General features: G+C 37.2%; 1 protein-coding gene across 3 annotated transcripts in view; it reads right to left on the bottom strand.

The window, feature by feature from the left end:
• Positions 1-12,447, bottom strand: part of ZFC3H1 (zinc finger, C3H1-type containing) — a 65,407-nt gene that overhangs the window by 41,127 nt on the left and 11,833 nt on the right. For all 3 annotated transcript variants that reach the window (XM_006759738.2, XM_006759739.2, XM_015561342.1), the window contains exons 3-5: positions 6,801-6,865; positions 2,880-3,078; positions 2,418-2,641 (exon numbers count right to left, since the gene is read on the bottom strand). In XM_006759738.2, the coding sequence (XP_006759801.1) occupies positions 2,418-2,641; positions 2,880-3,078; positions 6,801-6,865 (488 nt within the window). The remainder of the gene's footprint in view (positions 1-2,417; positions 2,642-2,879; positions 3,079-6,800; positions 6,866-12,447) is intronic.

The following is a 12,447-nucleotide window of genomic DNA, read 5'->3' as shown; positions in this document are numbered from 1 at the left end:
GATGAATTTGGTTAAGTCTCGTAATAGGAGTAGTCTGATGGATGAAAGTAGTAGCTCGTGCATATCTCTGAAGGTCACAAAATATAAACCTCATGTAAAATCTCTGTCATCAGTGTTGCAGCAGCAAAAGTCCCACTGATAATATCAAATGGAGTCATAAATTTTTCTGTCGGACTATCAGTGTACATGTATACATTAAAAAATAAATGTATTTTTCATCATCATATACTGTGTTTTTGTCGCTAGAATTAATTTTATTATTTCTTCAAGGTTCTTCACATGCATACACCTTAAGAGATATCAAGTAGGCGTAACATGTTCTCAAAATATTAGGGTTGACAGGCAGAAGAATTTTGAGTCAGAGATTTTTCTGGTTTTGGCACACACTCACAAAAAGGTTGCCCACCCCTGGCTTAGGCCCATCAGTTGGACATCCCATAAGGGCTCCTGGACTATGAGAGGGCGCAGGCCAGGCTGAGGGACCCTTTGCCCCACCGTCCCTGCTGAGTGCACAAATTCTGTGCACCGGGCCTCTATTTCCTCTATAAAATAAGATGACACCAAAATCTTTAATACTTATGGTCTATCCCAGTATAAAAAACTAGACTTGACAAGCCCTGACTGGTGTGGCTCAGTTGGTTAGAGTATCATCCAATGCACCAAAGGGTCACACGTTCAATTCCCAGTCAGGGCACATACCTAGGTTGGGGATTCGATCCCCAGTTGGGGTGAGGATGGGAGGCAACCAATTGATATCTCTCTCTCCTCTCTCTCTTTCTCCCTCTCCTTTTCTCTCTCTCTAGAATCAAAGAAAAATATGTCCTCTGGTGAGAATTTAAAGAAAAATAAATAAATAAATAATTCAAGTATTATATCATCAAAACTGTATTTAGATTCCTTCCAAAAAACAGTTACATTTTAGCTATAAATAATTAATAGCTGAAAACTAGAAACTCTTGGTCAATATAATTGCATATTTTCTTTTTTACTTCTTACAATGTTTCACTCATAGAGATGTTTTATAACAAACTAAAAACAGCAAAACCTATACAGATGGATATAGGAGTAATGTGCAAATACAATATTTTTCTCTAAATGAAGATTCTATCAAAGTATTTTTTAGAAGTTCAAATTTACAAATTCCTTGCTTAAGAAAATGAAACTCCTGAATCCCTAAAATTAAAGAACTCTTGCCGGAACCGTTTTGGCTCAGTGGATAGAGCGTCGGCCTGCGGACTGAAAGGTCCCAGGTTTGATTCTGGTCAAGGGCATGGACCTTGGTTGCAGGCACATCCCCAGTAGGAGGAGTGCAGGAGGCATTTTACAGAGAGGAAAGGAGAGAGATAGAGAGTTAGAAACATCGATGAGAGAGAAACATCGACCAGCTGCCTCCTGCACACTCCCCACTGGGGATGTGCCCGCAACCCAGGTACATGCCCTTGACCGGAATCGAACCTGGGACCTTTCAGTCCGCAGGCCGACGCTCTATCCACTGAGCCAAACCGGTTTCGGCAAAGAGCTCTTACTTTTAATAGCATCTCTATTCCTCTTAGTACATTCACAAGTGTAGTCTCAAAGCTCAGAGTTCTAAAAATTATCACTGATAATAACACTAGATCAATATCAAATTTCCGATATATTTCCTGGCACCATCCATAAAAGAGATTAGTCATTCAGTCACTACCAATGATTCATATATACTAAAAGCTCACAATTGCTTGATAACTAAACAGCCATTAAAGCACCCGGTTGGCATGGCTCAGTGGTTGAGCATCAACCTATGAACCAGGAGATCACACGGTTCAATTCTCAGTCAAGGCACATGCCCAGGTGTGGGCTCAATCCCCAGTAGGAGGCGTGCAGAGGGCAACCAATCAATGATTCTCTCTCATCATCGATGTTTCTCTCTTTCTCTCCCTCTTCTTTCCTCTCTGAAATCAATAAAAATATATGTAAAAGTAAGTAAAATAAATAGCCACTAAGGCTATTACTAGATGATGATTTAACTTTCTTTAAAATAGTCTATTGATTAAGCATCACACACTTATTACTCTACATTACTAAATAATGAAAAATTAATGAAATTCTGCCCTGTACTTAGGTAGCAGCCATTTTAAAATAAGTCCTCACTACAATTTAGTAAATCCTACTTTCATCTAACTAGAAAATGATAAAAAAAGCTAAATGTAGGATTTGCTAACCATGATTTTAGTCTTTCTTTTATTTCTTCTATTTTCAACCATTATAACTATACAAGACTCATTTTCAATTCTAACCTTTCCTTCTCCCCCAAAAAAGTTATATAAGCTGTATCAAACACAAGAACTTTATGTTTCTCAGTTGACTGAATCTATGAAATAAAATGGTAAGGACTCTTAAATTTGAGTAGTGCTTTGATTTCATATTCTTACACTCACTTTACTTCTTGACCGCCTCTTTCCACCAACCAATTTCATGAATCGATTGTACTGCTCTTCCTGATTTGAGAGATCTCGAATTTTTCTGATTTCTTCCTCTCTTTTCCTTCTCTCTTCCTCTTCAGCTTGTTTCCGCAGTTCCTCTTCTTTCAGTCTTTCCTGTTCTTTTTGTTGTTGTAGTTTCTTCCATGCCTTTGTTTGCTGCTTCCTCAATGCTTGTTTAGCTTTAAATGAAAAATGTAGAAACATCAGTTATCTATCAGTTAGAATTTTCTAAAGGATAAAAGAAAGCAAGAGCTTTAAAAATAATTTTCATTATCATTAAGTCCTCAGTTCTGTTTACATAGAATTGTCCTTTATTCAAGGCCATATAATTCTCCACACTCAAAACTTTCTGAGTTAAAATCTAGACACTATACTGATAAATAAAATCATTTAAAAGAATTTAACAAAAATGATCACCTGTAGTGCTAACTTTTTTGGCCGAATGTGTTTTTGTACTGGTTTTAACTTTTTGCTGTACGGCTTTCATCTTAGTCAATTTTTCTTTGCTTTCTTTCATCACCTGCTGTTCTTTTTGTTGCCATTTTTTACTGGCTGACTGAAGAGCCAAAAGACGAAGTTGTAGTTCAGATAGTTCCTCTTCATCTTCACCAAGTTTCTTAAAAAAAAAAGTTGCAATTTTTAAATTATTTGACCTTAAACATTTCACCAAGTCAAATCTTTTATGTGGTCAAAATTTAATGATGGTTCTAAGGCAAATATTTAAATGACAAATATAAATAAAATAAGAAAACAAGATTACTTACCATAGCCCTAGACCCTAATTTAGTCCCTATAATATAAACAGAAGATCAATCTGTACATATGTTCATGTGTAGGGTTGGAGGGAAAGGATACAACTGATGAAACAAAATAATACAAAAAAATAAAAAAGAAGGCCTGGCCTGTGTAGCTCAGTAGGTTGGGTGTTGTCATATGCATCAGGAGGCAGCCAGTTCAATTCCTGGTCAAGGACACATGCCCGGGTTGCAGGCTCGATCCCCACTATTTTCCCACTATTGGGAAAGAGGGTATGCAGGAGGCAGTGGATCAATGTTGCACTCTTTAATCGATGTTTCTCTCTCTCTCCCTCCCCTTCTCTCTAATAATCAATAAAAGTTAAGGGTTAGAGATTAACATTTAATTGAGCTTTCCAAACAAAAAGAATTAAAATCTAGAAGCCAGCCCTAACTGGTTTGGCTCAGTGGATAGAGCGTTGGCCTGTGAACTGAAGGGTCCCAGGTTCGATCCTGGTCAAGGGCATGTACCTTTGTTGCAGGCACATCCCCAGTGGGGGGTGTACAGGAGGCAGCTGATCGATGTTTCTCTCTCATCAATGTTTCTAACTATCCCTCTCCCTTCCTCTCTGTAAAAAATCAATAAAATATATATTTTTTTAAAAATCTAGAAGCCAGTGAACAAAAAAAAAAATTCAATCCAGGATCCAGGAGAGATAAGGAATGAAGAATAAAGTGGTTATCACGTGAGTAAATACAGAGAACTGGTATATTGAAAGTCAAGATTCAAAGTTGCAAACTTTAAAAATATATGTATTTTAAAACTCAATAGTGTTGAAAAAAATGATGTAAAGACTTGCTTATGTTTGAACATTGCATGTTCTAAACCTATAAATATTTATCTGAATATTTAAAATATTTTAAACACTCAAGACTTTTCTTCAGAAAAGCTAAAACAGGAAGACAGATTCAGAGCAAATGTTTGAGAACTTTTTTTCTGACTGAAAAGACCTCTTTTGAGAGAATTTTATAAATTAAATTCTATACATTTTAGCTAAAATATAACTGAAAATGTCAGGCAATCTAAGCAGAGGTTCTTAATTGGAGTGCATGAATTTGCAGGGGAATAAGGTAAGAAAGAGGTTTGGTTCTTTGGCCTCCCCACCCCTTAAAGTTAAATGCAAAACTGTATATGTTTTTCCTTTATGTGTATGTATGAAGAGGCAAAAAAATCAAAAGTCTAAGACTTAAAAAGGTCAAAGATCACTTATCTAATAACTATTAAAAAATATGTTCTTACTAGAGGCCCAGTGCACAAATTCATGCACGGGTGAGGGGCCGGCTGGGGTGAGGGGCCGTGGGCGGTTGGCCAGCCATGCCCTGCCCCCTGGTCAAACTCCTGGTCAAGGGGACAACTTGCATATTAGCCTTTTATTATATAGGATTTTGATTTTTAGATAGAGAAAAAAGAAGAGGGGAAGAGCGAAACATCGGTGAGAGAGACACATTGATCTGCTGCCTCCTGCATGTCCCCAACTGGGGATCAAGACCACAACCTGGGTATGTGCCCTGACCGGAAATCGAACCAGGGACCTGCCTGCTGGTCTGTGAAATGACACTCAGTCCACTGAGCCACACAACCCGGGCTCTAATGACTTTTTCTTATAGGTGAATTGTAATTACATTTTTCCTGAAACCCAATTATTTAATTCTTAAGCATAAAGAAACAGTAGTTCCTATATCAACAGGTTTCACCCTTACATGAACTATTATAAATCCCTAACTGAACTACCATTACGTCAGTTTATACAAACCAGGATAGTTACCTTTCCCACTATTGGGAAATATATGTAAAAAATGAGTTTTAAAATTATCATCATCCTTTTTTACTCTATTATCACTTAAACATACCAAATTCTACTGCTTGGTACTAAAGTCCTACAGCCATGTTGTCCAATATAGTAGCAATGAGTCACATCTGGCTACTTAAATTTAAATAACCAAAACTGAATACAAAATTCAGTTCCTCAGCCACAATAATCATTTCAAGTGCTTAACAGCCACATGTGGTTTAATACCTACCATATTAAAGAGTACAGATATAGAACATTTCCATAATTATAGAAAATTCTATTAGATTTTGGACAGTGCTGATCTAGAGAGTTTAAAGTAAAGCTATCATCAGTTCCATTGAGACTTAAAAGTCTTCTATTACTTTTTGCAACTATCTTTTTAGAATAAAAGAAAGAAACCACTGCCCTAACCGGTTTGGCTCAGTGGATAGAACGTCAGCCTGCAGACTGAAAAGTCCCAGGTTCGATTCCGGTCAAGGGCATGTACCCTTGATTGCGGGCACATCCCCAGTAGGGGGTATGCAGGAGGCAACTGATCAATGTTTCTCTCTCATCAATGTTTCTAACTCTCTCTCCCTTCCTCTCTGTAAAAAATCAATAAAATATATATTTTTTTAAAAAAAGAAAGAAACCACTGATTCTACTGTGCAACTATATGCTATTTAAAGCAGCTATTTGATGAGCAAGAAGGGCACTGAACCTCATTCAACTCTTTGCTCTGACGTTTAAGTCCTACGTAACTATAGGCAAGTCACTTAACCTGTATAAATTTTACCTTATCTGTAAAATAGTCAACTTACTTTACAAAATTGCTGGGATGATATTAAAAAACATATACACATGAATGTGCATGTGTGTGTATCTGTTATATTATCATCCTTAAATGCAGGACCACCTCTTTCCTAAAGCTCCTAGGCTCTTTGCATCATTACCATTTACTCATAAAAACTAGCTGAAATCTTAAATGCAGCTATTTCCAGATCTCTAATTCAACAACAAGAAAAAAAGGCTTGGATTATTAACTGCCTATTAAATGTCAAACACAGTATTTGATGCCTCTGTATTTTATCCTGTGGAACCTCACAACAAACCCAGAGAACAGATGACATTAAACTCATTTTGTAAAGAAGAAAAACAGAGGCAAGCAAAGGCTTACACAAGATCAGTCAGCTGCACAGCCAGCGTGCCTGTGGTTGAGTGTTGACCAATGAACCAGAAGGTCACAGTTTGATTACCAGTCAGGGCACATGCCCAGGTTGAGGGCTCAATCCCCAGTGTGGGGCATTGCAGGAGACAACCGATCAATGATTCTCTTTACCACTGATGTTTCAATCTCTCTCCCTCTCCTTTCCTCTCTGAAATCAATAAAAATACGTATTTTTTTAAAAACCAATCAGCTAAGAGGAGCTAGAATTGGACACCAGGTCAAGGTTTGTCTAACTCCGAAGCTTTCCCACACAGGATAATGCCGCCCATAATTAAAATGAAAATTAAGTTTCAAAAAACAAAGAGATCATTTAAGGAAATAAATAACACTTCAATTAAACACAATTTAATTGAACCTAGTGAAAAAATACTCTAAGATGTCTATCCAGATTTTCTTATCTTTAAGCTTATGTCCAAATAAAGATATCACAAAGATGAAAGTAAATTAGTAAAAAGCAAGACAATTTCCCTTTTGAAAGAACAGAGTAAAGCAGTACAACGGTCAGTCTTATAGAGCTATCCAATTCCACAAAGTAGTATCTTACCTTTTCAGATAGAATATCTGAGGCACTAAGCCGTCTTGTTAAATTTTGTTCCTTATCTTCTAATCCTTTAAAATAAAACAGCATACTTTGAGGGAGCTATAATCAACTTAAAATAAACGCTATATAATGTTTGATATTAATTATTTTAAAGGGTCTCATTTTCTCAATCTCTCAAGCAAAAGAATGTTATTAGAGAAAATGAAAATCTGACTAAACTCATATTGGCTTCATTTCTAAAAGTTAGAAAGCTGGTGGTTCAAAATATTAAATTATAAATTAAAAGCCCATTTTGATAAAAATATTTTTAAACGAAAAATTATTATAAATGAGAACTATAGGAGTAGACAACAAGCAAAGCTTCATCATTATAAAACAGATAATACACATTGATAAAATATAATTAATTCATACCTCTAAATGAAATGAACTCAACATTTAGAGATTGTATTGGATTTATACACCAAAGAAATGGTCCTATATCTAGAAAAGCGTCAGCACAAGTAGGTTAAGTACCAATAAATTAAATTCAACCAACATTCTTCCAGAATTCTAGCCTTGGGCCCAAATTACTGGAAAAGTTATTTACAAAATCTTGTTTATGTATTATCTAACCTATAACTGCTCAACAATAAAGTTACAGTATATTTACAATAGCATTGAGATACACTTCTGAAGCTAAAAGAGAGTCTTTCCTCAAAATGGCACAAATGACGTCTAAAGTCCAAGTTCAATTTCCCCCCACCTCATCTGTTAGTGTTCCAAACATCCTAACTTGATTGCCTACAGACCTACTGGTAAAAGAACAGACAACTTATTCAATAAATGGGGAAATTACTAAACAAGTACCCTAGACAAAGTAAGTAGAAGGCAACCACAAATAAGCTTTAAGGCGTATTTTGAAAATGTGAATTTGTTGCAACATGACTGATATATTAGAAAATAATTTGAGCATAACACAAATTTCATGTTTGCTTAAGTGTGATTTGTCTCCAAGAAACTGAGAATCCAGAAAACTAACGCCCCGGTGATCCAAGCCATGTAGCAACAGAAAACCCCCACAAACTTTGAGCATCTACCAACTACTTCAGTTCAATGTGTATGTTATCAGCCACACTCATCCATATCTGATGTAACAGCTTACTATCCAAATTCAGATAACCTTCCTTGCTCCACTTTATAATAATTCATAAGCTGCCCTAACCCGTTTGGCTCAGTGCATAGAGCGTCAGCCTGCGAACTGAAAAGTCCCAGGTTGGATTCCGATCAAGGGCATGTACCTTGGTTGTGGGCACATCCCCAGTAGGGGGTGTGCAGGAGGCAGCTGATCGATGTTTCTCTCGCATTGATGTTTCTAACTCCCTATCCCTCTCCCTTCCTCTCTGTAAAAATAATCAATAAAATATATTTTTTAAAATAATAATAATTCATAAGCTGAAAATCTTCCACTTCCACACACACATTTTAGGTCTTTTTCAAAGTAAAATGACATTTATTGTAGTGTTTGAAGCATTTTTTTTTACCCCTTTTAACATGTACAGCTGCACTACAATTTTTATTAGGCTCCTATCTTTTTTCATGTGTCACTGACACAGTTTTTAAATGTTTCTCTAATTCCATTTTGTTCATAAACCCTGTGGTTTTTATTTTGCAAATTATGCAGAGTATAATTTATAGGAATGCATGTCACATTATAGCAAAATTGATCATACTTCAAAGAATACTAAAATGAAAAAAAATAAAGACATAAACAGACTTTCAGTAATAAGTGTAAAAAGCACTAAACTTTGCTCCTACATGAGAAGCCTATTAGTTGATGAGAATATATCTTATCTATAACTAGTGGTGGCATCCTGCTTTATTTAAAGTAGCATAGAGGCAAGTATCCATTACACTAGCAGATATCTTATGAGCGTGTTACCTTAAAAACAAGCACAAACCATAAATTTCACACTATAAATTTAACTTTACACAAAGAGTATAAAAGCAGGTTATTTTTTAAAACCAAGCATATAGTCACCAATGTCATGTGTCCACCAATAAAATGTGTCTCTACAATAAAACTATTTCAATTCTCAATACTTCCAAAATGAATGCAGTATTTTAAAAATTATTACATGGTATCCTAAACTGAGCTAGAGACAGTCATCATGATACGGGTGACAATTAAAACCATAATTGAAAACACCCCAGAAAAAATGGAACACTAAGGACATCAACAGTTTAGTTACCAAGAAATTTTTTAAAGAAAAATCAGAAAATTAAAAGAAATTCCAGAGAGGCCTGGCAGCCCACGGAGGGGACGACCCTGGGGGGAGGGGGGGACTGCGGCTGCGCTGGGAGCCTCCCACCCCGCCCTCCAGGAAGGGGAGGAGGCGAGGGGAGCACGCTGCCGAGCCCCCCCCTCCCGCCCAGCCTGAGGTCCCCTGCCCATGAGGTGGACGCCCCCCGGGAGTAAAAAAAAAAATTCCAGATGTGTATGATATCACAGAAACCCCAAAATTTCAAGATCAGTGAGAAAAACATCACTGAATATAGATCGCAAAAGTCAAAGTGATTCTTTGAGAATATGTACAAAATAAATAATGCCAAGAATTTGCTCAAGAATCTCTTAGAATAAAAACTAAAGTTCTTATATGGCTCTGCATGATCTATCCCTACGATCTTTGACCTCCTCTCCCACTATTCATCCCCCTCACTCTCTTTTTAAAAAAAATACGTTATTAGTTTTTAGAGAGGGGAAGGGAGAGGGATGGAGAGATAGAAACATCAATGAGCGAGAAACATCAATTGGCTGCCTCCTGCACGCCCCCTATTGGTGATCAAGCCTGCAACCCATGCACGTGCCCTGACTGGAAGTCAAACTACTGAGCTCTTAGTTCATGGATAGACGCTCAACCACCGGGCCACAAAAGCCGGCACTCTCTCTTCTTTAGTAGCACAGGCCTCTCTGTTATTCCCCAAATAATCCAGGCAACCCTCTGCCTTAGGGTCATTATTCTAGTTGAGCGATTTTCAGCTTGGGTGCCGTGAGAATTTTTAAAACATGTGATACCTGATTGCTTAGAAGCACTGACATCTTCTCCTTTAGATTGTTAAATAAAAAAATAATAACAGCCATTCTGTATAAATTAATCAAAATTATACCTATTTTTTGTCAGATCAGCAAAAAATATATTTTCTGATGTACTGCAGAATTTTAGTAATTAGTTTATATGTCATATGATGAAACAGATTGAAAACCATTGTCCTAGTTCAGTGATTCTCAAATTTTAGGAGGTATTAGAATCAACAGGAAGGCTTATTAAATATAGATTGCTGGGCCCCACTTCCAGAGTTTCCAATTCAGTATCTGGAGTAGGGTCTGAGAATCTGCACTTCTATAAAGTTCCCAGTTAATGCTGGTACAAGGACCACAGTAAAAAAAAATAAATAAATACTGCCCTAGCTATTCATTCTATTTGCCTAGAAACCTCTTCCCCCTGATATCCATTTGGCTATTTCCTCAGCGTCCTCAAAACTTGTGTTTAAATCTCACCTTCAAATTCAGGCCTCCTAATCACTCATTAATACCGCAACCTGGCCCTAACTAATTTGGCTCAGTGAATAGAGTGTCAGCCTATGGCCCAAAGGGTCCCGGGTTTGATTCCAGTCAAGGCCACGTACCTCAGTTGCAGGCTCCACCCTGGGCCCGTGAAGGAGGCAACCAATCAATATGTTTCTCTGACACTGATATTTCTTTCTGTCTTTCCCTCTCTCTTCCACGGTCTCTAAAACTCAATGGAAAAATATCCTTGGGTGAGGATTTTAAAAAATAAAAAAATACTGCAACCTGTACCCGCTACCCCATCCTACTTACCCTCGTTTCTCTCTTTCTAACACTGTTATTTACTGTCTCTTTTTCTAAAATGCAAGACCATGAAGGCATAAATTATTGACTATTTTGTTCAGTGATGTAGTTCCAAGAGCCTGGAACAAAGTGCTCCATTAATTTTTGAATGAATGAAATGAAAAAAGTGAAAATGAAAAATGAATTCCACAATTAGCTCAACGTAACCTTGCCATGAGTAGTTTCAGTATTCTAGTAAGGATGGAAAAGCAGACTGCACTGGGTTACGAAAGCATAAGCAGTAAAATAAAGAGAGTCAGCAAAGACTCACCCTTTCCAGAAGTCTGGTTAAAAAGACAAGTTAAAGGAGAATGCAGGATGGGGAGGAGGGAATGTTTAAATTTTGGGATGGAACACTAAAATATGATCATAATAAAATCCCATTGCCCTGACCGGTTTGGCTCAGTGGATAGAGCGTCAGTCTGCGGACTCGAGGGTCCTTGGGTTCGGTTCCGGCCAAGGGCATGTACCTTGGTTGCGGGCACATACCCAGTAGGGAGTGTGCAGGAGGCAGCTGATCGATGTTTCTCTCTCATCGATGTTTCTCTCTATCCCTCTCCCTTCCTCCCTGTGAAAAATCAATAAAATATATTTTTTTTAAACCCATTAAGAGAAAGTGGTTAAATATTAATCAAAATACACAGATAGAGCAAGGTCCAGAGAAGGTGGGAGAAGTTAGAGCCAGGAATACAGGTTTATACAAAGTGGCCATAAATGAGAAGAGGTACCACTTTTTCAGAGTGGAGGAACTGGAGTGAAAATCAGTATGGATATAAGTTTACAGTCAGGAAGTTGGAAGCTGGAAGTTGAATGAGATCACTTGAAGTAGAGGCAAGCTCATAGGCTGACAATAGAGATAAAGGCTGGGTAAAAGCCTGAAAAATGATGAAAGTTTAGAAGAGTTGAGAGAAATGGGGGGGGGAGAAAAACAAAGATGACCAATAATTTTGAAGGTTTGATTGCAGAGCTGAGTCTTGCTGAAGATTAGAAGAGAAAATGCATAAGTAGAAATAATGTAACTTATTGATTTAGGTAAGTTTTATTCTTTTTGGTTTTCCCCCAATAACTCATTTATACTGCTGCCAGTTATCCTCCTAAAACAGACACCTGATCACATCATTTTCCTGTTTAAAAATATCTGACTGCCCACCTGATACTTAAAAAAACTCTAAATTCTTGAGCAAGCCCTGGCCGGGTAGCTCAATTGGTCCTCATTCCCAATCAGGGCACATTTGAGAATCAGCCAATGAATGCATACATAAGTGGAACAACAAATTGATGTTGTTTTCTTCTCTCTCTCCCTTCTTCTCTCTCTAAAATCAATACATCAAAAAATAAACAATAAATTCTTTCACAAGATATTCAAGTCCCTCATTATCCAATCTCACCTATCCTTTTGTAAATTCATATCTAACCACTCTTAGAAACATACCATGTAGCCCACACATTGCACCCATAATCCAATATCTTTTAAAAGATCTGTGACAAAAAAAAAAAAAAGATCTGTGACTTCATCTGCTTATTTGGTTCATTGGACTCCCCAAGTGGAAAAATCCTGACTCATTTTTCAAGACAGTCCATAACTATGAAAACGTCCTAAACCCAAGTGGGATTTTTTGATACTTCCTCTGTGTTACTGCAGGCTTCTATACATCAATATTTATTATACTCTCTAGTACTTATGTGCATCTTTTCTATCCCACTGGATTATACTTTTCAAAACTGTCTTCTGGAATCATGGTATTGGGGGGGGGGGGGGGA

Source organism: Myotis davidii, unplaced genomic scaffold (assembly GCF_000327345.1).
Source record: "Myotis davidii unplaced genomic scaffold, ASM32734v1 scaffold54, whole genome shotgun sequence".
Classification (NCBI taxonomy): domain Eukaryota; kingdom Metazoa; phylum Chordata; class Mammalia; order Chiroptera; family Vespertilionidae; genus Myotis; species Myotis davidii.
Note: the sequence above shows the minus strand (reverse complement) of the source record. Positions and strands in the feature narration are given on the sequence as shown.